This window comes from Pelodiscus sinensis, chromosome 20 (genome assembly GCF_049634645.1).
Source record: "Pelodiscus sinensis isolate JC-2024 chromosome 20, ASM4963464v1, whole genome shotgun sequence".
Taxonomy (NCBI): Eukaryota; Metazoa; Chordata; order Testudines; family Trionychidae; genus Pelodiscus; species Pelodiscus sinensis.
Genome location: NC_134730.1, coordinates 19,804,442 through 19,830,981, shown reverse-complemented (window position 1 = coordinate 19,830,981; position 26,540 = coordinate 19,804,442). Strand labels below are relative to the sequence as shown.

Sequence of the window (26,540 nt, the reverse complement as noted above, 5' to 3'; positions counted from 1 at the left end):
CTATGCAGGTATCTGCATAATATAATTTAAGAGCACAATTATGATCAGATTAAATAGAGTAGGAAAATATTATATTCTTACTTGACTGAAAATACGCAAAGAGCAACATCTGTCTCATCCACTTGCTTCAGAAACAATATTCTTTTACTACTTTTTACTTCTGCAGTGCTAGCAGAAGACTCAGCTCGATTTTTTGTCTCACGCAGATTTATTAGCTATGCTCCAAATTCAAAATCATCATTATCAGTGAAGCACAAGACAAAGAACATACCTTATTTTTCTGATCACAGGACAGTTGTGTATGGCCGACAGCTATGAAAGCTACCATTTTACTTAAAAACTGTACAAGTTTTGCATCCCTCAACCACTTTACCGGGTCACTTCTAAAATACAACTACTTTTTCCACTTTGAATTTCCTTTCCTGGTTTTCAGACCAAGGAACAAACTCCACCCTCAAACCCTTGGCAACTTCACAGAAACCAATGAATGTGTAGAGTTTGGTCCATACAATATATACACCATCACTTCACTTTTTATTCGTGTACCTGCATACAAGGATGTGTGTGATAGGAGTTCTTTTGACTGGCCCATTGCGACTGAAGGCAAATCCAGGCTGACGATGAATATCCTGAGGATTTCCTGCATAGGAGCCATCATAACACTCGTTGATAGAAACATCTATCCTAGCACCTTTTGGATGATACTGTAACAAATAATGGTAAATATATTTAGTATAATCAAGGAAAGTCAGTATTGTAACAGGATTTATCCCTTTTCCTCAATGCCTCAAGGAGTTTTAGAATAGTGACTGTTCAAACTCAAAATGCCTTCCAAAATCATTGCATCCATACTGTCAAGTCTCACATGATGGTTCTTTCCTTTCTTCTTCCTTCCCTAGAGATAGTCAGACAATGTAAGTAATAATTTTTCCTTTATAAGCAAACTAAAGCCTTTTCTTCCTGAATGCTTCATTCCCACCCTTTTCATCGAAGGATTTGAATACAAAGCCTTGAGGTTGGTTTGAAACACTCAGAATGAAAGTAACGAGTTTAAAATCAATATTCAGAAGCTGACTAATATAGAAGTGATTTCGACTGCCTTAAAAGTTTTATGGATCCTTTAGGAATCCAGGCAGCCCTCCTTGCCCTATTTTCTAATCAGATCTCCAAGTGATGAAGCTACAATATGGGCCTGATATAGCCAAAGAGAGGAAATAGGAACCTGACGAGAGTTTAAAATAAAGGGAACCAGAATTTAAAATTTAGTGATCTGAAAACCACTTAAAAAGAGCATTGGATAGGAAATATTTCTTAAATAATCTTTTGCATACAGTCCATTAACTAAAGGAACTAAAATTAATAGGACTTGGAATGTTTAATTGCTTCCAAAAATCTCAAGAAATTCCTGATAGTAATTTTAACTTAGATTTAAAAAGTGTACCATAAGCAAATACACAGCATCAAAAGATACAACTTCAATTTAGAATACTTAATGTAACACCAAAGATTAAAAGTGAACTTTTTTGGGGTGGTGGAAGAGAGATACCGTAAATTAGCGTATATAACTGTGGGTTATACACATTTTTACAAACCCCGCTCCCCCCGTGGGGTATACACGTCCACGGGGTATACACGTTTCCTTTTATTCATGGGATTGCACTCCTGTGCTGTGCTCTCCATTCCCCTGCCCAGTGAAGGGTGAGCTGAGGCTGAGTGCGGCCTGGGGGCAAGTGCGGCTCCATCCCGTGCTCTCCGTCTCCCCCCTCCCCCGTGAATTAGCATATAGAACCTGCGGGTTATACTCGTCCGCGGGTTATCTAAGACTTTTCCTACACAATCAGGAAAAGCTGTGGGCTATACACGAGTGCGGGTTATATTCGAGTGCGGGTTATATACGCTAATTCACGGTAATCTCTTGGAGCCCAATTTTGGCTTCACACACTTGAACAGAGAGTTGACCCTTCCTATATGACTAACAACGGAATGGCAATGATATCACTGCACTATATAACATCTGATAGATTGTGTTTCATACTGATAATTGTCAAGAAAGATTTTACTTACAACATAATTAAAAATAAATCTGCTGTGACAAAGCTTAAGATGTTTGAGTAAACTATAAAGTTTGCGGCAATTCAACGTGCACCATGGGCAATGCAAATCATCTCTGGCTTCAGTCTGCTGTCTTGTGTTGTTGTTATACAGGAACTGGTGCAAACAAAAAAGCTGGTATTAGTATTATCTGAAATATTTCATTTATTAGCCCTTCACCCCCACACCCAAATTAAAAATCCATTACCTTAGTGTGCACACACACATTCCCTATAGGAATGAGCTATGGCAGTGGTTCCCAACCTGTGGTCCATGGACCCCTGGGGGGATCCATGAGGGAACTGTAGGGAGTCTGTGGAAAGTTTTTAAAAGTAAGGATCAGGTAGTGGACCCAATCTTTACTTTTCTTTTCCTTTTCTTCTCCTTCCACTCTCTCCCAAAGCACGGAGGGAGGGCAGGAGGCATGCAGCCGTGCAGGCCCGGATGCGGCTTGCTTTTGATCCTGTACTCTGGAAACCAAGGGAGCATGGGGAAGTGCTTGCATGCCATGAATGCCTCTCATGCCTGGCTGGTGTGTGTGAGGCATGCATGCACAGGATGCAAGCACTTCCCCTCACTCCCATAGTGCGGGGCGGGGGGGGGGGGGGGGGGGGGAAACAGGATCAAAAGCAAGCCACAACCTAGAGTGCATAGCTGCTGCCCCCTTCCCACACTCCCTAAGTTCTGCCTTGTCCCCTTCCCTCCTGAAATTCCACCCTGTAGGAGCTGGCAGCTCCAGAGCTCCCTTTGGCCATGAGAACCCCCTCACTCCGTGGATGGGCAAGGGACGGAGGGAACAGGAGCTGAGGAAGCAGTACGGGCGAACAACAGCCAATGGGACCGGAGAAGCTCCGTGCCATGCAGACTGCACATCCCTCAGCCCACATTGAAGCTGACAAGCTGCGACTGTACTCTGGAGTCGGCTTATAAACACGTTGGTCATTTTTTTAATCATTTTTTCTCTTTTTTGAATATGTCACCCCGCTCTAACCATTCCAAAGCTATTAGAGTGGCATGAGTTTAGTTGGGTTAGCAAAATGGATCATTTGGGGATCCATGAAATTTTAATAGACTGAAAAGGGGTCCATATGCTCAAAAAGGTTGGGAACCACTGACCCATGGGGAGTGCTATGCTGCTGATGTGGCAAATGGGACAGTCCTACAGATATAGCTAAAAATTCCTCCTCTTTCACTGAGATGGGAAAATCTGTATGACAATTAAGCCTGAACATTTAAAATTTATAATACTTATGTAATCCCTCTATTAATGATGTTACGCTTTCAATACCTGGTAAAATATTCGTAACTTTTGCCGAGGTTCATTTAAAACATCTCTCTCTTTTCTTGTTTGTAGGTCTGTCGGCAAGGATTCTTTCACAGCTAAAAACAGAACACATGTATAAAGACATGTACTTTTATTTAGGGGAATGGAAAAAGGACATTATTTCATACCTGAAGACAGCAGCTCTATGAAGGGTTCCCTCATTCTGGTGGGAATGAACAACTCTGAATTAGGTAGTTTACCAAACAACAAGTCTTGGTGCTCAGCTTCCTTCTCAAATCGACAGTTACAAACGTCACACACAAAGTGGCTCTCCAGATTGGTGGAACCCTTCAGAGATTACCTAAGCATTTCAAGTTAAAAATAATGTTCTCTTTTCTAGTCAGGTTCTCTAACAGATATTTTTGAAAAAATTAACTTCAGATGACTGCACTCAGAACTATTGCCTAAATTCAAATTTCAAAGATTTGTGAAGTCAGACAAAAGAATACACAGTATCAAATGCAGCTATAATGTAAAAACCAAGAATGTAATTTAGATTTTTTGCCTGGAATCAAAATGTTTTGGTTAATATTAGGGTGAAGTGTGGGTATCGCATATGCATAAAACAATTCCTTAGTTGACAATGTGATTCATCCAATAGATGCCTGTCAGGTAGTCTCTACCCAGTCTTCCTTTTAGCCCATTATGGTCATTCCTTCTATTCAGCACAGCAACATGATGCCGAATACACAAATTACCAAGAGTCGGAAAAAACACATACAATATGTACACTTAAAAGCTCAGAAACAAGAGCTCCTTTTAAGTTTACAACTTGATCCGTAAAAAGGCTACGCATTAAGAAGTGAGACCAGTTATTAAACCTACTTGCCTCTGAACTGTCAACAAAAAGAGCTGAATTAGTCTCCAGCCATTAAATAGAGAATCTTGATTTTTCAAGATGTTTTTCAAAATGCAGACACTCCGCACTTAAGATTTTAGGAACAGGTGAAATTTTGCATACTCTTGATATGATTCAACAAAATCAAGACGAGAACCTACATCCCCATGTTCTCTGTACCACCAAAGAAACAACATTCCATGGGTAATAAGCTATGGGGCTTTCTTCTGGTTTTCAGGACTGTAGCAGAACGCCAATCCAATGTTCTGAAAAGCTGTACTGTCTTGGAGAAATCCTCAAGTCTATCACAGAAATCTGCCAGGAACACAGCAGATAACATTCAGAGCATATTTATCCTCTAGAAAGCTGCATCAGATCCTTGTCCTTTGATGTCTGGGCTCCACAACAGATCATCCCAATCTGCAATTATTATAATCAGGATATCTTCTGTCTATGTTCACTTCTCAGCACTCAGGAAATAAGATGTAGATATTAGAAACTTCCTCGGCTATAAAAAAAATACTTGTCAGTGGTCCAAAGAGCTGGGATAGGAATCTATTTAGAACCCTTAAAGTTTTGCCTTTGCTGATAAAATAAACCTTCAAGGTTGTCTATTGATTGCAGATTGCTTTGGATCACCTTGCCTTGTGGGATCACTCCTCTTGGAGAAATTGATCTTTGGTGAGCCAGGTTACTTGATAAGATGCTTTAATGCAAGACAAATTAGCAATGCAGCTTTTCTGGTCAACATCAGCAACTGATATTCTGCTCAACAATTCTAGCATTAGCGAGCCTCGAGAAACAATGCACAACTTGGAGATCTGCGCACGCACGCAAAGAAGTGGAACTCTGCCAATGGAGGGGAAAAATGACTACCTCCCAAGGGCTTCTACTGAGATTTACCAAGTTTATCTGGCCTGAATTAGCAATCCCAATTTCCAAAAACACAAAGCAGCTCCTATACCAACTCCAATCCCTAATCTGGGTGGAGAATTACCTCAAAGGGCTTGACACTCAGAAGGCTTTACTGAGGACAGCATCATGTCACTGCTTTATTCTGGATGGTGTCTGAGATTCCTGGAAAGTGCAGCTGCCATTCTGAGTATGGCTTGAGAGTTGGGCACAGATACTGTTCCTAAATGGTGTCTGCATTACACAGAAGATTTGTAGTTAAATGAATTCCTGCTAGGGATGTTAGTGTTGATTACACGATTAACCAATAAGACTGGGCTTGTCGATTAATATCGACTACACAATCCCCACTTGCTGCCTCTATCCCACAGAGCCGCCTCCCCACACTCAGAGAGGCAGCAGTGGAGGGGGAGGCAGGAGCCGACACACATGGAGACCCAGCTTTGTGGAGCTGCCTCCCCCCCACCCTGCTACTTCTTACAGAGGCAGCCATGCGAGGGGGGGCGGGCGGTCCCCACATTTGTCCCCCTTGCACTGCTGCCTTTATGGAAGGCACTGAGGGGTTGGCTCCACAGATAAAGAAGCAGGAGAGGAAACAAGGCAGGCAGGAGCCGGTACATGGGGGAAGCAGCTTTCAATCCAGGTCCCTGTGCATATCAGCTGCGGAGCCACCTTCTACCTGTGCTGCTGCCTCTATCACAGGCAATAGTGGGGTGGTAGGTGGGAGCCATGCTCAAGGGAGGCTGGCTCACTCAGACAGGGTCTCATACTCAGAAGCCACCACAGTTTTTCTGTGGCAAAAGGAAGCTGTGCGTGCACTGAATATCTTCCCTTTCTTTCCAGTGCACTCCACTGTTCCTTTCTATGCTACTTCCATCCTTCCTATATATTGTCTGTTTTTAGACAAATATTAGGGGTTTAAAATGCAGTTAATAGACTAGTTGACGGAATTTCCATCGACTACTCGACAGGCACTTCTGCATACAGCTCGAGGCCAACAGGAAGTCCTGCAGACTCCGGGCTGCACATGTGCACCTGCTTTGCAATGTACAAGAGTCACCAGCAGGGTGACTTTCAAAGCCATGGAGCCCGGAGTCACCGGGGGACTCAGTTCTCCACTGACCCCTGGCTCCTACACTGCATGCCGCACAGAGCTTGGGGTAAGCCGAGGACTCCCCAGTGACCCCGGGTTCTGGGGAAATGCTGCGTGGATCAGGTGGGGGAGTTCCCAGCTGACCCCAGGCTCCACTACCCCTTTGAAATGCCACCTTTGCGCGTTTTAAAGGGGCAGCTGTAGAGCTCGGAGTCAGCTTGGGACTCCCCAGCTAACCCCGGTATCAGCTGAGGAATCCCCAGCTGACCCTCAGCTCCACGGCTGCCCCTTTGAAACACCGCCTTGGGTTTTCAAAGCAGCAGCACTACACAGCTGTGCAGCGCTGCCATTTTGAAATACCCCTTCCCTCCCCCCCTTTGCTGCCTCTCTCTCAGAGGCAGAGGAGGGGGAGAGAATCGTCTTTAACATCTCTAGACAAAATCTTAACTAACTCCACCGGGCATGCTCCAGGTTTACCACCACACAAGCAAAGAACAAAAACAATCCTATCCAGCCTCTATCTTTACACATATTAGTCTGCTGAGAAACAAAATTTGAAGATTCTGAACTTTCAAGAAGCAAGAGCTGGTTGTTAGGCTGGAGAGACTAAAGCCATGAATTTATTTTTAAATAAATTTTAACTATAGGTCTGGCATGTTTGTGATTAGATTAAAATTAAATCTTTTTTAAATGATAAATTTAGTATTTTATTGATGATTTTTTTAAAAATCCAATTTAAATTAAAAAATCCATTTTTTTTTAATCATTGCTTTTTATCCACCATGCCTTGAAGTGAATCAGGTGTCAAGGTAGAAACTAGATGTTGTGGCTGTGCCAGCCCAAGTAGCTAAGCTGTAGATTTACTGAAATCTGTGTAATTTAAAGCTGAGTGACCTTTAAGTCTCACTCACCTTAGCCAAAACATACATCAATTTTCCAATCTGGAGGTTGCAAAGGCATGAATAATGGTGTTGAGTCTATGTTCCCTTTATTTTTTCCATCCATGTTTGGAATACATTTTGTTATGTGCACCAAGGTATGTACAGAAGTGCACCACTAGTCGAAACATATGCTGCTGGCTGTGGACTTTGTGAATGCTCTGGTAATCAGCTTAGTGGCATTTGAATCTTTCCTGGGTAGCAGCCCAAGAGCTTACAGGGAGTATTGATTTAGGTCTGAATCAAAGAAAAGGTTACAATATCTAGACTAGCCACTACAGTTATCCAGGAATCTAAGTACTGGACTCAATGAAATCCTGAAACGGCAAATCATTAAAATTCCAGTAGTAGATTAACACTCATTCATTCAGTTTTAAATGCTCTCCCTGTCTACCATTAAAAACTACCCATCTTACTGGGACTGAATTTATATCAATTAGATTTCACCTTGTAGCTTCTGATCTAAGTTTTGAGAAAGAAAATGATTTCCCGATCCAACTGAGCATAACAGACTTCCAGTACTACTGTACTTTGGATAACAAAAATCAGGGATGCACCAGTCAACATAAAAAGACACTTCAATTTTTTTAAAAAAAAAAAGATTAATCCAGACTTTGTCCTATTGCTGGATTGCACGCTAACTGCTCTATATATCTTTTAAGTCATAAAATTTCTTTGACTGTCAGCACTGCACGCAACACGTAATCAAAGAAGAATTTTGTTGCTTGGTAAGACAAAGTGAACTCCAGAAGCTGGACCTGGTTACTAGTGTGTATGCCTGACATATCTACTCCAATACATATTTCATGAACACGATCATCACTTGCAGCTGCTACATCTTTCACACTAAGGATGTGTGTGTTTTTACCACACACATTTTTAAAAGTTGATAAGTTAAAATTAGGGATGTAAAGGACTGTTCAAAAGGATACTCAACCAGTTGCTCCCCCTTGTCGCTACCTTTATCAAAGACAGCAAAAGAGGGGGAGAGGAGGAGGGTACTTAAAAGCGGCAGGGCCAAATGGAGCCCAGGGTCAGCTGAGGACGCCCCAATTGATCCCTGGCTCAGTGCGCACTGCCCCCTGAAATGCCAGGTGGAACCTGGGATCAGCTGCGGACTCTCTAGATGACCCCAGGCTCCCTGCACAGTGCCAGCTTTGAAATATACAAGAGTCCGCAGCAGGGGCTCTTGAGAATTTCAAAGAGGAAGTGCAGCATAGAGCCTGGGGCCAGCTGGACTTTCTGCTAGCCCTGGGCTCCACATGGTGTTCCAATTTTGAAATGCACAAGAGCCTCTGCTAGGGCTCTTGTACATTTCAAAGGCAGAACACAGAAGTGCATATCGACTAGTCAATGGAAATTCCATTGACTACTTGATTAGTAAATTAATTGCTAGTTAACATCTTTAGTTTAACTAGCATCTCAGTAACTTAAAATATGCCTACCTTACAAGCACTGCAGCTACATTTCTGTACTACTTTTAGATATTTGGAGCAATCTAGCCAGCTAGCACCTCAAAAAAAGTGGGGGAGTGGAGGGTATTCTACCTCAGCAGAAAACCCCCTTCTCTTGCTCCAGTAAATGCCGTCAAGTGATAGATGCCTGTTTTAATCCCTTTAATAGGCGGCCTAACATGGCCACTGTAATTCTCAGAGCAAATCCAGTCTAGGTACAATTATATATGCAGCAAGATACAACAAAAACTTACTTACAAATTTAGGTGACAAATTTAACCCTAACTTTTAAACAGGAGCTGAAGACACTTCTTTAGGCATGTGTATCTTTTTGCCATTTTATTTTTATGAAGAGGCATTTCAATAATGCTCAAAAAGAACGGTTACTTACCTGTAACTGTTGTTCTTCGAGATGTGTTGCTCATGTCCATTCGAAGTAGGTGCGCGTGCCGCGTGCACCACGTCTTCCGGAGTGTTTTCCCTAGCGGTACCCGTAGCACCGGCAGGGCGCCCCCGGAGTGGCGCCGCCATGACAGGGCATAAGTACCCCTGCCGGCGCTGCCCCACCGCAGTTCCTTCTTGCCGGATATGCCAACGAAGGGGAGGTAAGGTGGGAGTTGAATGGACATGAGCAACACATCTCGAAGAAGAGTGAGAGCGGTGGTGGGAGCCTGCCGCCGACGCCCGGTGCCAGTGTATGGCCTCGCGTGTGGAGGCCGGTGCGCTGCATACCCCAGGCTGGTCCGGCGGTGCCGGTTGAAGCGCCGTCTCCATAAGGAGAAGCTTCAAGCGGGAAACTCTGTCCTTTCTGGTACAAGGCTTGAAAGACTTGCAGATCTTGCAGGCTACTGCCAAATGGGCCTCACCCAGCCACCTAAGGCATCTGTCGTGTGGGTCGCCCCGGGCATAAACTTCCCGCAGTCAGCGCACGTTTTAAAGCCTTGTGGCCCTGGCATTCCTCACCCCCAAGGGGGCAAGGAACAAAACAAAAAACCTATCTAACTACACAACTATTTACAAAGTGAGAAACGGGAACCATTAACATATCTAAGCCTAACAGCTATAGAGAGAGAGACGCTCCAACGACCAACACGGTGGTAAGAAGGAACTGAGGTGGGGCAGCGCCGGCAGGGGTACTTATGCCCCGCCATGGCGGCGCCACTCCAGGGGGCGCCCTGCCGGCGCTACGGGTACCGCTAGGGAAAACGCTCCGGAAGACGTGGTGCACGCGGCGCGCACACCTACTTCGAATGGACATGAGCAACCACTTGAAGAAGAAATACTAGTTCATATAAATTATAGCAATTTAACTATGCCAGAAAACTGAAAAAAGTCTATTATGTATGTAGTGACTATCACATGATTACGATAAAACAGGTTTTGCCAGATTATACTGGCTCAAAAGTGACTTAAAATTCTATTTGCACAACAGTGCCATTTATTATATACTAGCAGATCAGGCCCATCATTCACCAGGCAAAATAATTTTACATAGATTATAATCATAGGAAAGTTCAAGTAATTAAATATATGTAATAGAATGTATTAAAGTGCTTGCAAAAGGGAAGTAAAAGAACAGTTTAAAATTTGTAGGATTTCAACTTCAAACATTATTAATTTTATTGAATATTTACCATACATAGTAAATTTGAATCAGAAACTCGTAAAACTTCCATTACTATTTCTGTAACTAATTTGAATTTTGTGATTTGTAACAGTAAAGATTTTTTTGCACTAATATGACAGCTGAATAGGTGAAGCAATTTTGTTAGCAAATATTTTTATGAACTCTAATCATAATAGTCATGACCTTTTCCCCGATGAAAAACAAAAATATTTAAACCTTCCACCCAGCATATATATCCCGGTGTAAAAAGTAGTGCATTTAGCTAATTTAAATGGCAGGATTGTTTATTCAAAATTTAGTATCTGTAGGTTATCACAAAGTATGACTACTTTGCACAAACAAATCCACAAGCTTTTCAAAATATATAACAGATAAACACCAACTGTGCCATCAACACTGCACTGAGTACTATAGAGTCAAAATTAATTTTTATTTTTGAATCTACTTATTTTCAATGACAGTATTTTATAACTACAGCAATCCATTAAAAGTCTTCAATTCTATTATAAATTAAAATGAGAATGAAACTGAACATTTCAACAAGTAATTTTCCTAACTGAAGCATTCTGAGCTAATACTTGACTCAAATGAAATTATAATCCTACAAAAAATAATTTAGGGAAACCAATACACACAACCAACTTGCTTCAGCTGCAGTGATTTCACATAATCCTTTATAGCTTCAGTGATGTAATAAGGCACCTCACAAGTTTCGAGTTTATTAAAACTTCAGTAATGCAGCAATGAGGAATTCTGAAACTAGGCATTTCATTATAGAAGGAGCTCGTTAAAAACTAAACGTATCAGTGACCCAATTATTCATGTTACCAGGAGTTTCCTTACCTATAGTCTGAGTAGGTTTAACAGAACTAGGCTTGTTTTCTTGAGGGAGACTTTCTGAATTACGTGTTGCAAGAGGTTTGGCTATAGGAGCTGTAGATTTATCATTTGTATCTCCAGTCCAACGAAGGGTAAACTGAAGTGTAGGTCCCTGAGAAAATGTTTCAAATGGAGGTAACCTCTGGGGAAAAAACAAAGCAAAAAACAAGACATGTTTTTATTTATTTTTCTCATCAAAATCATTTGATCATAATTGTAATCATTTCTAAATTTAGACTCAAGTATATGAAAAGGTTTAAATTTAAAAACGTCAATAGTTAAGGGATAAACTGCTACTCTCCCTCCCTATCGCCCCACAAATGCAACCACATGAGTGAGGACTCGAAAGTCCATTCCCACCAATCTCCTAATGATTGAGTTTTTATGCTCCAGCTTGTTTTTCTAAAGGTTCTCTGTGTCCTTTTTAAAATGTACTTCACTATTTGCTTCTGGAACATTCTTGTAGGTTTGACTGAGTTAAATGTAATGTATAACTGATTCTCAAATTAATGTGACATGGATGAAGAGCCAAGTGCCACAAAAAAGTTACCTACCTTCTTGTAACTGCTGTTCAAGATGTGTTGTTTATGTTGATTCCAAGGTGGTGTGAGTACCCTGTGTGCAGATTCATCATAAGGTTCTTTCCCTAGTGGAAGAACTCAGAAAAAGTGCAGTGTCCCCCCAGAGCTGTTCCTTTAGGTCCCTGCTGACCCATTGCCTCCTCAGTTCCTTTTTGCCAGAGATTCTGACAGAAGGGAAGGTGGGTGGGTCTTGGAATGGATGAGCAACATCTCAAAAGAACAAATATAAGAAAGTGGCTAACCATTTTTTCTTCAAGTGCTTGATCACATCAATTCAAAGTAGGTTTTTCCCCAAAAAGATTGGAGAGGTGGACGGAACTCATGGATTTGCTGACTGAAGCACCTTGGCATACTGGAGGATAGCATGATACAAAGTGAATGTATGTATTGGGGACCAAATCACTGCTCTGCAAATCTTTTGTATGGGGGCTTTGTGCCAGGAAAGCAGCCAAGGAGGCCTGAGCTCTTTTACAATGCCCTGTCAGCATCAGGGCTGGCACTTTAGCCACCCACAAAGCATCATATTTATGACTAATTTATTTGGGATGATACAAAGGGCCCTTCATCCTGACCACTACGGCAACAAATAGCTGGTTAGACTTCTGGAACAGTTTTAACTTTTAAATATGAAGACCAGAGTCAGCTTCCCGTTCAGGCAATAGAGTCTTTGTTCCCCACTGTTGGTATGGGCAACTGTAATTGTAAAATACTGAAAGAAAAATATACTAACTTGTATGAAAGTGCGATACCACCTTGGCAGAAGGGCTGGATGAGGCCACAAGTGGACTTTTTCTGTAGACCGTGTATGGAGGTTCATATGCCAAGGCTTTGATCTCAGACATCCTCCAGGCTAGTTATCGCCACCCAGAATGCTACTTTCCACAAGAGATAGAGAAGCATGTTGCTAAGGGCCCAAGGGAGGGCCTATTAAACTGGAGAGTACCAGGTTAAGATCCTAAACTGGTACTGAATGACAGACCAGACAGTATAATCCAATGGTAGGTAACCTGCGGCTCGAGAGCTGCATGTGGCTCATTGGGGTTCTCTGTGTGGCCAACATGACACTTTCACCACTGTTCACACACAAGGCTTGCAAGATTCTGTTGGTTTTCATCTGCACAGGTTTTTTTCCCTACCAGTATTACAAAAGTGACGTACTTAAAGCAAGGGAGCATGAAGTGAGCTGCATGCTGATTGCACACAACACTGAGAGCTGTGAACTCTCTCTGCATCCAAAGTGCTGCTACAGTTCAAACAGCACACCCTGCAAATTCTAGGCATGCCAAGGGCAGTTAGCAAGACTACCCCCTCTAAGAAGGCTGTCTTGGATACGACAATCTTGTGGCCCAGAGATTGAGGGCCACTCATGCAGCCCACTTGCTAGCCTAGGAAGCCCCTCATTAGTATAACCTGTCCAGGCCCTTGAGAAAATGAACTACTATGAGGCTAGCGAAAACTGACAGATCATCCATGCCTGCCAAGGTGGCTGCTAGGTGAAGCTTTCAGAGTGATACCACCAGACCTGACTACTTCAAGACCAACAGATAGTCTAAGATGAAGGATATTGATGCTTGAGTTGAAGATGTGCTTGTGTCACCCAGGGTTTAGGGGATGGCTTTTGACTGACTAACTAGGCCTAACTTCCTGATCGGTTCAGAACTAGGATGTTAAATTTAATTCAATCAACTAGTCAATAGATTTAACCAATGCTTAACTAGTCGATAAGCAGGGGAGCTGCAGTGGGGTTAGCTCTCAGACCCAGGAGCTAACCCTGCTGAGGCACTGCCTTTTAAATGTACTGAGAGCCAGGAAGCTCTTAAAACATTTCAAAAGCAGAAGTGCAGCTTCTGGGACTCTGCACAAGCCGGGAATCAGCTGATTCCTAGCTTGCACCTGGTCCCCGCTACCCCCCCCCCCCAAGCACCGGCTCCCCACCCCTTGCTGCCTCTGATCAACACAGAAAGGCGGAAGGGGGGGGGAGGGGGAAGCCATTAGTCATGGGTAAGGATGTTAATGACTAGTCAAGTAGTTGATGGAATTTCCACCCACTTCTCAACAAACACTTCCACATTCCTCGCTTGAAATGTACAAGAGCTCCCTCTGGGGCTCTTGTACATTTCAAGGGAGGAATGTGGAACTCTGTGCACAGCCCAGGGCCAACGGGAAGTCCCACTGACTCTGGACTGCACGCTTGTGCCAGCTTTGAAATGCACAAGTATCCTCAGTGGTGGTTCTTGTGCATTTCAAATTGGCAGCGCAGCATGCAGCCAGGGGTCAGCTGTGAGGGGCTGCCCCACTGAACTTTGCCTCGGCTCAGCTGCGCTGTGCTGCCGCTTTGAAGTATCCCCTCTTCCCCCCCCTCCTTTGCTGCCTCTGATAGAGGCAGCAGTGGGGGCAGGGAGGAATCAACTAGTCGACTAACTATTCAATACACATTTGCTTATTGGATAGTTGACTAGTCCTTCACATCCCTAGTCATGGGACTAAGTCAGCTATCCAACAAGCTTTTGCTTACTGGATAGTCAACTAGTCACTTACATCCCTATTCAGAAGATACCAACACCATGAAATTTACACATGAAGCTTCCATGTTATGAAGTGGGGAGACTCAAGGTTGGGATGATGGAGGCATATTGGGTGATGAAATCTAGCACCAACAGCACGGTGTTCTCAGTGGCTACTAAATTCCAGGAGTGATATGTACCAGGGATGGTAGCCAGGCAGATACTAGCAGAATGACTGACATGCTGTCCCTTCTGATCTTGTGAATAAGCAGGAAGGGTGGGAACACATCTTTTGACACTTCCTATTCCCTTTCATTCTAAACAGGTCCACTTGGGGAACTCACACCACTGAAGGAAGCTGCTCACGATGTAAGGGAGAATCAGCCACTCATGGCAGGATGTGCTGATAGGCTGCACGCTCATTTTGGGATCCCAGAAGGTAAGACACCTTCAGTTTATTGAGCGTGCTATGCAGAAGTCCCACAGCTTGAGGGTTTCCTGGAATAGGGGAGAGAAGCATGGTCCACAATATCTATTTACAGAAAACAACACTGTTGTATTGTCAGTCATGACCAATACACACCTGCCCTCCAGATGGGATTGAAAGCTTTGATAGGCTAAGTGAACTGCCCTCAATTCTCTCATGTTGATATGGAGCAAGATTTTTGTTTGAGACCAGTGGCCTTGCTCCCTGAGCACCTCTATCTGCGCATCCCACCCTAATGGTGAAGAATCTATGGATCAACGGCTGTGGTCTGGAGAAGGGCACTCCTATGCAAACCACCAAAAAGGTTGAGCCACAGCTGGAAGGGATTCATCAACCTGAGGAGAAAGCAAGAGAAACTACCTTGTCTAAGCTATGCCTACTTGGGCAATACACTGATGCCAACCATGTCCGAAGGGCTCCGAGCCAGAGAATCGTGTGTTTGGACTACATATTTTCAAGTGGTCATGTGATCAAGCAGCTGTGTTGTCATGATGGAGAAATGTTTAAAGTGCTCCATAATGGAGTACATAGTCTGGAAGCATGACTGTCAGCAACAGCCTGACTTGGGTGGAGTCTTGAATTTTTTAGGCCACTGGAGTCCATCTCCTCTGAAAATAACCGCAAGCCATCAAAAGGGAAGTCCTATATTCTCTGCTAGACCTGTAGGGGCAGGCCTGAGACTTAAAACCATGAACTGCTATTCATGGCAATGGCAAAAGACATTGTTCATGAGGCTGAGTTCACCACAGCCATGAGGAGTTACTTGAGCCTGAAATCCCTTTCCTTTTTAGTTCTAGGGCAGAATCCTTTGCAGCTGCTGAAATCATGTGTTTCATTTACATCTCCCAGACATTTTAGGCAGAAGTTGTGGTTACTACTCTGCAGCATGGGCTTCTGGCAGGTCCTGCACGATTTAAACTTCAAACCCATGGGTTGTTTCATGTCAGAGATCCAAGTGAGGAAAACCCCACCCCCAGACAGGGAAATGTCTGGTCTGAGGAACGAGCAGCTGAGTTGGTCTCTAGCTTGTTCTGCACCTCCAGGAGGGATAAGGCTTGAAGGTATCAAATTAGTGATGCAAAATTCCCAGAGCTCTAGGGCTTCTCTACACAAGGGAGAGGAGTGAGCACCACCCTAGTTGTTTATATAAAACACTGCCGACATATTGTGAGTACCATCACACAGTCAGCTTGTATGTGTCTATTCAAGGCTTGGAATGCCACCTGAACTGCCTTGAGCTCCAGTACATTGATGTGGTTATAGACAGATCTGTCCCTCCATAAGTCCTGATTTCACCCAAGTGTGCCACCCAACCTAGCACTAAGATATCAGTGACCAGCACCATTGTGGGTTGTGGCTTGGCAAAAGGAACTTCCACACAGACTGCCATTGAAGCCATCACTGTAGTGACTGGAGGACAGGCAGTAAGGGAGGTGACATGAGCACCTGCACTAACCATATGTAGAGGGGTCTGAGGCATGGCTTTGAGTGCTGAACTACATATGTGCATGACACCATGTGTCCTAACAATCTCATGCAATTCCTTGCTGCTGTTGAGGAATTGGTAATGCATTGGTTTGAAACTGGGCCTCGGACCGTGTTATCTATGAGGGCCACTATTAACTCAATGTTTTGTGTAGGTATCAAGGTGGATTTGCGTATGTTCAGAATAAGTCACTGTCTTAGAAATGGGGCACGGGTATGGGGCACATTCTCTGAAGCCTGCTCTCATGATTTGGCCTTAATAAGCCTGTTGTCCAGTTACAAACACCTGCACGTGGTGATTGTGTAGAAAGACTGACATCACTACCATGCATTTTGTGAATACCTAGGGGGGCTGTTGAGAGGCCAAACTGGAGCATGCTAAACTGGTAGAACTTGTTCCCTACCATAAACAGAGAAACCTTCAGTGGGCCAGAATGATGGACATGTGAAAGAGTATCTTTCATGTTGAGGGTGGTGTACAGTCCCCTGGATCCAGGGAACAAATGGTGGAAGCCAGGGATACCATCTAGAAACTCACTTTACAAAGTAATTGAGTTCTTGGAGGTTGAGGATAGGGTTCAGCCCATGCTTGGCACTGAGCACAAGGAAGTAATGAGTAAAAATCCTTGCCCCAAAATGTTTAAGAAACCTACTCTATTGCCCTTAGAGCAAGAAACAACTGCACCTTCTGTAAAAGCAGTTTGTGAGAAGGGTTTTGAAAAGGGATGGGGAAGTATCCCAGCTCTGCGCTGCTCAGAAACCAGTGATCTGAAGTAATCTGGGTTCAGGCATGGTAGAAGCAGGACAACTGGTTCACAAATGGGTAAGGATCTGGGAAAGTAACTGATGTCCATCCTTGGGCACACCTTCAAAAACTGGATTTTGAACCCTGTGGTTGCTTCAAGGTGTCCTGCCCTTAGCCAGACGAGGAAGACGACGACTGCTGTCTCCTATTATTCCTTCCCCTACACTTACTGATGTCCTGCCTGCGCAATTCAGCATAAAATGGCTCGGGGGCTGGGACTAAAAGGGTTTTCTCTGAGGTGCAGGTGTGTGAATCCCCAGTGTCTCAAGTGTGGCCCTCAAGTCCTTCAGACTGTGGCAAATACAGACTCCCATTTGCACAAGTAGTCTTGCACAGTCAAAGGGTAGATCCTGTATAGTATGCGTGACCTCGAGTGATACCAGACACTGTTGTGCATCACATGTGGCTACAATGCCAGTGACCATAGTGCAGGCAGCAAAGTGTGCAAAGTCAAGAACTGCTTATAAGGAAGGTACTCGAGACCCCCTTGTTCTTCTCCAGCAGTGTCCCAAACTCCTGTCTGGAGTATGCTGGGAACAGTTTCTGAAACTTAGATAGAATACTCTACATGTTAAATGCATATCAGCTGAGCACTGTCTGTTGGTCTGCCACAGGTAGCTGAAGTCTCTCTCGCCCCTCCCTCCAAACAGCCCTCCTGGACAAATAGGTCTAGTTTCTCAGCCTCCTTAGATTTTTATGTGGGGCCAGCTGGCCCTGACACTCCTTATCATTGTCTGCATGTACCATACAAGTTTACAGTTGTGGGTGGATAAACAGGTGCTCTTAGTCAACTTGAGGCACAAAGTATCTCCTCTTCACTCCTTTGGCTGTTGAGGCTATGGAGTCTGGAGTCTGCCAGAGCACCTTTATGGTGGTGGTAATGGTTTTGATGAGGGGCAAGGAGGATGTCAACCACTGTGTCCACTCCTCTATTACCTTGTTAGCCTAAAAATGTTAATTCTGGGCCACTCTATGAAAGGGGTCTGTCCCTTCATGTTCATAACTGGCAAGGAAGAGGTGTAAGTCCCAGCCACTGCCTCAGCTACAGATGAAGATGATGAGGCTAGAAATATTGGGTCATTCTGGCTCTGATTCCCTAGAATCTGCTACTTGTTGGGCCTCTGGTTGTGTCCACACAGGCTGTGTCTGCGCTGCTTGGGGCACACGTAGGTCTCCTGCAATTGTTGGCACTAGCACAATGTCCTTCCACTGTTCTAGAGCCCCTGTAGGTTGCTGAGGTAAGATGTGACCCTGATGCTGACGGTCTGGGGGTGCTCCATGAAACACTGAGGCAGTTCTAGAGTCCTGCCCTTGAGTCTGATGGTAGCCCCATGGAGTCCAAAAGTGAACCGCCCCTTGCCTCTGTGGCAGTCAGGAGACCATTGGTGCCAGTGGGTCACGTGAGCTATGGTGATCCAAGAGCTGCTAGGAAGGGTGCCGGGAGCATGATATATAACTGCTCCATCCAGAGACTGAAGACTCCCTTAAGTCTGAGGAGTAGACAGAGGCTAACCCCAGCCATGTGGGGCTTTTCCATGCCAGGGATCAGCATCAAGGAAACTGTGATTGGTGCTGCATGGTAATGGTCTTTCCTTGCTTCTGGATTGGGAGGGGGGATACTGCAATTAGTACCACAAAGATCGTGGGTGGCTGGGAACTAATTTTGGTCCACCTTCTTTTTGTGAATCACTGGGGAATGGGATCAGTGCCTTGTGCTTGTACCCTGCTGGTGTGCAGGAAAGCAATGACTGTGCCCTCACAAAAAGTCCTTCCTTCAGCACCGAGAGGTCCTGCACTGAGGCTAGTGCACTACTGGAAGTGGTCAGTGCTGATCTTGCAGGTTGAGGCTGGAATGCTGCCTCCATGAGGAATCTGAGATGACAGTCCCTCTTCCATTTGTAGAAGTTTCAGATCCAGGACCAAAAAGAACACTTGTCCATTTGATATTCTTCTCCCAGGCACTTCACGTGGATCACCTTGTAAAAGCTTCCCGCAGCTTATACAGGATTCAAACCCGTGACCACTGGATGCCCTGATCTGGGAAGTGAAGTGTGGCAGAAAACCTCAAATCCAAAAGTTACTAATACTTGCTACACTCCTTATAACTACAACTATAAGAAGAACCAGAACTACTGAGGAAAGAGACCACCAGGGTAGCGCTTGCCTCGCAAGGGCAAGAAGCTCCAAGGATCGTCACTGGCAGTAAGAAAGAAGCGAGCAGGTGGCAGAGCGGCAGTTGCTATACACACCACGATACGGGTACCACTCCAGAGGGATGCACAGCCAACCTGACTGGGTACCTCTAGGGAAAACATTCCAATGATTGTGAATGCAGCATGCATACACCCTTAACAGAATGGATATGAACACCTGAATAAGCCATACCCAAAAGGGTGAACAAACTGGAGTGGGAGGACCCACGCCCCCAAATACAAATTATATGCTAACTTAACTATAACTATTTACAGATTGAAGTTTTAGTTAAGTAGATACATCAATCACTAGAGGAAACAGTTGCCAAAGCAAAAAAGAGAAAGAGAATTTAAGTACAAGACAAGAGAACAGATGATACAGAGGATTAGAAGGGAACAACAAAACAGTATTGGTCTGCATGACCAGCAGAGATCTCAGCAGTTTAACTGTCAAATATTGCATAGACTAATGAGACAATGGTTCATACCTTCCCATCGAGTATAGTTTCCCATGTTGCTCTTTTCTTGCTAATTGGACACTCTTCCATTTCCTGCATAGCTACTTCATATTCCCCATCCAGAAGCTGCAAGCGTCTGTACACACAAAGTACCATTTTATTCAGTATGCTGAAATATATTCATTTGTTGTGTTTGTGTTTAAAGTGTCAAATATATTTCAGTGAAACTTAACATGTTAATTTCTCTCAAAATACTTTTTGCATGAAACTAATGCAAGCACCAATATAAGAATTTACAACTGAGCCTGCATCTCAGCTAAAACAAAAACTATGATGAAAATTGGATACCAAATGCCAAAATAGGACTAAAAAAATCCTACACAGAGAACAAAAAGTAGTACCATATGTAACACAAGGAAAAAAGTGTTAAATACAAAAGTGAAAACCTTCACGTACATGAAAAACATACACCAAATGTCAAAAAAATACACAAATTATCTATGTTCTAATATGAGATGTTCTAGTCAGTTAAATAGGTATACCAAGAGATCAGGATGCCTAAAACTGAAGAATTTGTCCCATTCTGCACCAATACCATTTTCAGAAGTCGATTTTCAAAGACAGTTGATATAATAAATGAAGGTCTCAAAAAAGCCCACAGAACACCTCTCTGCCTTCACTGGATCAGACAATTCAAGCACAATACAGTAAACTTCCGATAATCTGGCACCTTTAGGACCCAGGGGGTGCCAGATTATCAGATATGCCGGACTATCGGAAGGGGCGGCTATGAGGGGTCTGGAGTGGCATCCCACCCAACCCAAGACCCCCTCATAGCCCCCCCTTCCGATAGTCCGGCTCTGCCCCAGGCATCCCTGATTCAGCCGCTGCTGGTCAGTTTCAGCAGCGGCTGAATCGGGGACACCTGCAGCAGAGCAGCTAGAGTGCTGCCAGGTTGGTCCGGTAGCGCCGACCCTTGGTGCGGCGAGACCAACCCGGCAGCACCCCAGCTGCTCTTTGGGACACCTGGGGCAGAGCAGCTGGGGTGATGCCGGGTTGGTCCCGCAGTGCCGCTCCTCAGCGCTACTGGACCAACCTGGCAGCACCCCAGCTGCTCTGCCTCAGGTGTCCCCAAGTCAGCCGCTGCTGATACTGATCAGCGGCTGACTCCAGGAAGCCCGAAGCAGGGCTTCCTGGAGTCAGCCACTGGTCAGTTTCAGCAGCGGCTGAATCAGGGACAGCTGGGGTGCTGCCGGGTTGGTCCCGCAGCCCCGAGGGGCAGCGCTATGGGACCTACCCAGCAGCACTCCAGCTGCTCTGCCCCCAGCTTCCCCGATTCAGCCGCCGGTCAGTTTTAGCAGCGGCTGAATCTGGGAAGCTGGGGGCAGAGCAGCTCCAATGGTCCGGCTGCCCGGAGCACTTCCAGGTTCCTGATGGTGCTGGATCATCAGGAGTGCCGGACCGTCAGATGCCGGACCATCAGAGTTTTACTGTACAATGCTTTTTCCCTTCTGTTCAGACACTACCAATGTAAGTATGGACAATGCCAAAATATGTTCATTAGATAATCCATAAGCATTTCACATGAAACTATTAATCTCAAATCAGTTGCAAAAGTTCAACTGAAGATTTCTACAGAAAAATATTTTAAGTTAACCGCTGTCACTCGTTAGAACAGCAAGGAGGAGCAACAAAGTAGTGGCCAGGATGTACAAAATATAGTATAGTTGAAAACATTTAATAGCGCCACAAGTTTGATAGCTGATCGTATACAGAAACACCAACTAAAGATTTATCAGAATCAATCTATAGCAAACTAGCTTGCTGCACAGTGAAGTCCCACACTCTTGCTCTTACTACACTTTAGTAGCCAAAGCACAGTAATGCCCCATGTAGATAAGCCCTAAATATTTTGTAATGTCAAAATACAATCCCATTAACTCACTGCCTAGCAAGACATTTTGCTTTTCATAGTTCTATTATTTTCACTGGCCACATTCCAACTCCTAACAAGAGCATGTAAAGTTGCAAATGCATAATCAAATAAACAAAACTTTAAAAACAGCTTACTAAATAGCCAAGTGCTACTTGAATGTATTCAAACTATTTTATCAGTATTCTATATGAGAATCATGCCTAAGAAAACACTGTTGCCTGTATTTTTAGACATCTCAGCATTCTACAGTCCCTTAATAGCTTACTATTGTCTTGGAATAGCCTTTCCTTTTGCCTTTAGATATGAAACATGTTACCATAATTGAATGGCTCCAACAGTCATGAATGTTATAAGTGGAACAAGTAAACCATCAAAGACCTTTAAAAACAAGGCATCTGATGAAATAGGTTTTACCAACGAAAGCTCATGATTCTACATATTTTGGTTAGTCTATATGGTGCCAAAGAACTATTTATTTTAAAATTATAGATTAATAGAGCTACCCCTCCATTAAAGACCTGTTTGTTCTGCTCCTTGATGGTATTTGGTAAACCACTAAATGATCCATCATTACTCCATTAAAAAAATAGAAAGGTTTTGATAACAGAAATAGGCAAGGAAAGAGAAGAGAAACAGGGAACACACAGAAGACTTTAACTAGAGGACTGAGTATTAAATATTTGCCTATTCTGGATATTGCATCACAAACAGTGATTAAAACACTTGCCACAAATGATTAATATAAATGATTAATTTGTGTTTTATGGAAAAAATTCAAAGGAAGTGTAAGTTGCTATAACTGGCAACTCTAATTATGACTCTCCACATTACTATGCAGTTTTTGAAAAACCCTAACCCTCACCCTCCTCTGCTGTCCTGACTCCTGCCCTTCTCACTGCCCTTGGCCTTCCTGAGACCTGCCCCCCTCCACCAGCCCTTCTCTCCCCCCCATGCCCACTCCTCCAGTAGCCCCACTCTGATCATGTGAACTACCCCTCATCCCCTCTCCTAAAACCTCCCTCTACACACCTGCCCTGCCTCTCTCCTCTGGTGCTGGTCCCTCCCCTGCAGGTATCTGCCCTTCTGCTTCACCTCCAGAATCCCTTGGCACCTGCACCCTCCTGGTGCCTCCCTCACCACCCTCTGCCCCTGTTCCCCATATGCCCCTGTGCCCTCAGATGCCTTGCTCCATCCCCACCTTCCTCATGCCCACCCTTTCTTTCAAGCCTTCTCCCAGCACCTCTCCCTCCAGCCCCCACTGCCCTTACCCTCTCCTCCTAGCATCACCCTGTCCCCCCTTCCTGCCCTTTCCTCATTGTCTGCACTTGGCCCCCTGGCATCTTTGTCTCTCCTGCACCCGTCCCTTGGTGCCTTTCCCTTTTTTCTTCTCCTGACCTCCTCCCCTCCCCTCAGCACAAGCCCCTTCCCCATATTTTTCCCCTCCCCTCCCTTCCCTTCCCCTCTCCACAGCCCAGCACAGCCTCTTCCCCTCCCCCAGGGCCAGCTCTGGGTTTTTTGCTGCCCCAAGCAAAACATTTTTGGCCGCTTCCCCCCCACCCCCCGTTTTTTGCTGTCTTTTACACGTTTGCATTTTGCAATGGGTTTTTGTTTGTTTTTGCTTTTGTCCCGGCATTTTAGCCCTATAAATAGCAAATAGCATTTCATTCTTTTTTTCCCATAAAGGCAAAGGCGCTTCAGGTGAACTCCCCCTTTCACTCGCCGCTGGGTGACAGCAACCTTTTCCCTGCCCTGTCCAGCCCCTCCCTATGGAAAAGCACCCTTCACTCCCGACCCACAGGGGGAGCAGGGTGCAGGGACAGCACAGAGCCAGAGGGGTGCAGGGAACAGTGGGGAGGTACGAGGGTAGCGGGGAACGGGAGGCACAGAGCCAGAGGGATGCAGGGATCGGGGGGAACAGGGTGCAGTGGAGGTACGGGGAATGGGACGTGGGGAACGGGACGCAGAGGGATCAGGGTCTAGGGGCAGTGCAGTGAACAGGCAGCACAGAGCTGGGGGGGCAGGGTGCAGTGGAGGCACAGGGAATGGGAGGAGCAAAGGGATCAGGGTCTAGTGGCAGTGCAGGGAATGGGCAGCACAGAGCTGGGGGGCAGGGATCGCGAGGGGAGCAGGGTGCAAGGGCAGCGCAGAGCCAGAGGGTCGCAGGGAAGAGGGAGAGCAGGGAGTCAGGAGTGCAAGGAAGGCATGTGGAATGGGCGGCACAGAGAAAGGGGGCTGAGGCCGTGGCAGGACTGGAGCCGGTGGGGTGGAGCCTGGCTGCACCGCGTGCCGCAGCCAGCTCCCAGGGACACACAGCCAGAGCCGAGCTACCGCAGCCCTTTAAAATCCGCAGGGCCAAGTCACGCCAGCGTCCTGGTATCCCACCCCGCCTTCTCACGCTGGAGCTGCACGCAGGCAGCCCCGTGGCAAGAATCGCTGCACTTCCCCCTTCCCAGCAGCGCTCTGCTCCTCCGCCAGCCGGCAGATTGGATGGGGCCGCACCGTCCATAGTGCGGGCTTTGGCCAGCCTGTCACAACGACCCACTGGGCCAGTCTGCCCCTGCACTCACCAGCTGGTAAAATCTACTCACCATGGGCCAGCAGGCAAGTGTATTTGTCGAGCCCTGTACTCACTTATGTTTACAATAGTTCTGCTGCAAGACAGAATTTACTGCTTGTCAAGTAAGCCCAATTCATAGAAAAGTTGATACAGATTGCATCCTCTCTAAACCAAGACCAGAGAGCTCTGGGGCCTCAGCAGCCCTCAGCAGTGGAGCTGGGCCCAGTGGCAGGGAGGAATGGCTGGTTAGAGGGCCAGTAGCAGGGCACCTCTCCTATCCAGCAAATTCCCTCATTTGGGACCAGTCGGGTCCAACCTGTATTAATGAAAGAGAAAGTATTTCTGGGGAAGTAGCAAGCATTTTCTTTCATAATTTGAGTTTACCTAATCTGAAAAATGTTTACCAAGATGAATTTTGAATACATAAATAGAAAATAGCTACCATTTGTAAAGGAAAAGTAAGTAGAAAGTAAAGCGGTACTAAATAAGAAATACATAATGTAACAAGGTCAGGCCAGAGGGCTGCTACGGGGGGGGGGGGGGGGGGGAAGAAAAAGCATCCCAAAAAGGGTAAAAGGCCTGCTAATTAGAGGCAGAGGGCTGCAGGGCAATTAGGAGCAGCTGGTAGGGAGCTGGCCCAGGCAGACTGGGGCTAGCTAACTCCACTTCAGACCTGCTGGAGGTCTTTAAAAGCCTTCCCAATCAGAAGATGGGAGAGAGTAAGAGGATGGGGGGGGACAGGTAGAGAAGAGGGGGAGACACAAAGACAAACAACAAGACATTGAGACAAAGTTTGAGCAGTTATTGAACTAGAAACTGCGGTGGAGGGAATCTCTGAAGGTGTGCTTGGGTTCCCTACCCCAGAAACCAGCTGCAAGCTCAACCTCTGACAAAGGCAGGGAAGGCTGCCAGCCCAAATGCTGGTCAGGTGTGATGCATAGCAATTTATTCCAACTTAACATACACAAAACAATATGACAATTTATATTTAGAAGGAGAGTTTTGTATTCAATACTTATATGGTAGGTAGTTATTTATTATCAGATATTCCACTGATGAAACAGGGAGGCAATACTGAATCTGAAATTTAACTTAAGAACTAAGTGTTTACTATCAAATGAAAAAAGACTCTTTTTGCTTCAAGTGGATAGGAATTGGCTAAATACAAGAGGCAATCAATGCAAGACAAATCCAGATTTCCAAAATTGGGATGCAACTAATAGAATTCTACCAGCTCTTTATTCTGAATGCAATTACTACTTTTTACCTTTCACATAAATCTTATATAGCATGCACAGTTAAATCAGAAGACTTCATAAATCCATTGAAGCTACTTCAAATACTAATGGTGAACTCCAAACTCAATCTTCTGTTACAACTAAAACCTTGATAGTGCTTTGGAGCAAAGTATCATCTCCAATAAACCAGAGCCTTTGCATTTTCTGTCAGTATGGAAGTTCCAAACAATAACTTTCTTCTGTAAAAACATTCAAAATGAATACCTAAGGCAGCAGAATGTGAACAGGAACTCAGAATATGTTTAACTAGCATAAGAGACCTCACTTCTCTTTTAAGACTATCACCCTAATTGCTATAACCATTTATTCAAACAAGTAACAAAAACTAAACATGAAACCAGATAGTGATACTTGCCTAGCAATGGTTTGGCTTCAAAATAAGTTAAATCCCTTCAAAAAAAAATTTCTGAACTTTCATAGTCATGGACTCATTACTGTTTTCTCTCCGATGAAGCTGATGGAGTGGTCCTAAGTAGGGATGTTAAGTAGTGATTAAATTGCTAGTCAGGTTTATGATAGAACTTCCATCGACTACTCGACTAATCATTAAGGAAAGGCACATAAAGCACCCACTTATGGCTCACGCTGGGCCTCAGCACAACTCCCAACTGCTGCCCTGCACTCTTAAAGAGGCAAAGAGGAGCGGCGCACAAACATGCTGACTCAGTCTCTGGTCCCCTGCCATGTCTCAGGACAACCCTCCCCAGCACTGCTATTCTGCATTCTGAAAGAAAGGGACAGAGCAACAGCAGCCAGTCCCATGGGGGTTTCTCAGCAAACATCTCCCCACGCCACCCCCTTGATGCCACTCTGCAGAGTGGTAATGGAAGTGGGCAGCTTCTGCTGAGACACAAGCAGGACTGGCTGCTGCTGCTGCTGTCCCTTTCAGAATGCAGTGTGGCAGCGTAGGGGAGAGTTGTCCTGAGAGCTGGCGGGATACCAGAGACTGAGAGCATCTTTGTGCGCTGGCTCCTCTGTCCCTTTAAGAGTGCAGAGCAGCTGGGGGAAGGAAAGAAGGGGAGTGATCGAGAAGTCTATAGTGCTACCTAATAAGCTCTTGCTTATTGGGTAGTCAACTACT

The 26,540-nt window shown here is 45.0% G+C and overlaps 1 protein-coding gene across 1 annotated transcript in view; it reads right to left on the bottom strand.

Moving 5' to 3' along the window:
- SUZ12 (SUZ12 polycomb repressive complex 2 subunit) overlaps positions 1-26,540 on the bottom strand; it is a 62,590-nt gene that overhangs the window by 4,573 nt on the left and 31,477 nt on the right. The window contains exons 9-13 of the mRNA XM_025185700.2: positions 19,699-19,804; positions 11,121-11,298; positions 3,380-3,471; positions 2,065-2,208; positions 547-704 (exon numbers count right to left, since the gene is read on the bottom strand). Of these exons, the coding sequence (XP_025041485.2) occupies positions 547-704; positions 2,065-2,208; positions 3,380-3,471; positions 11,121-11,298; positions 19,699-19,804 (678 nt within the window). The remainder of the gene's footprint in view (positions 1-546; positions 705-2,064; positions 2,209-3,379; positions 3,472-11,120; positions 11,299-19,698; positions 19,805-26,540) is intronic.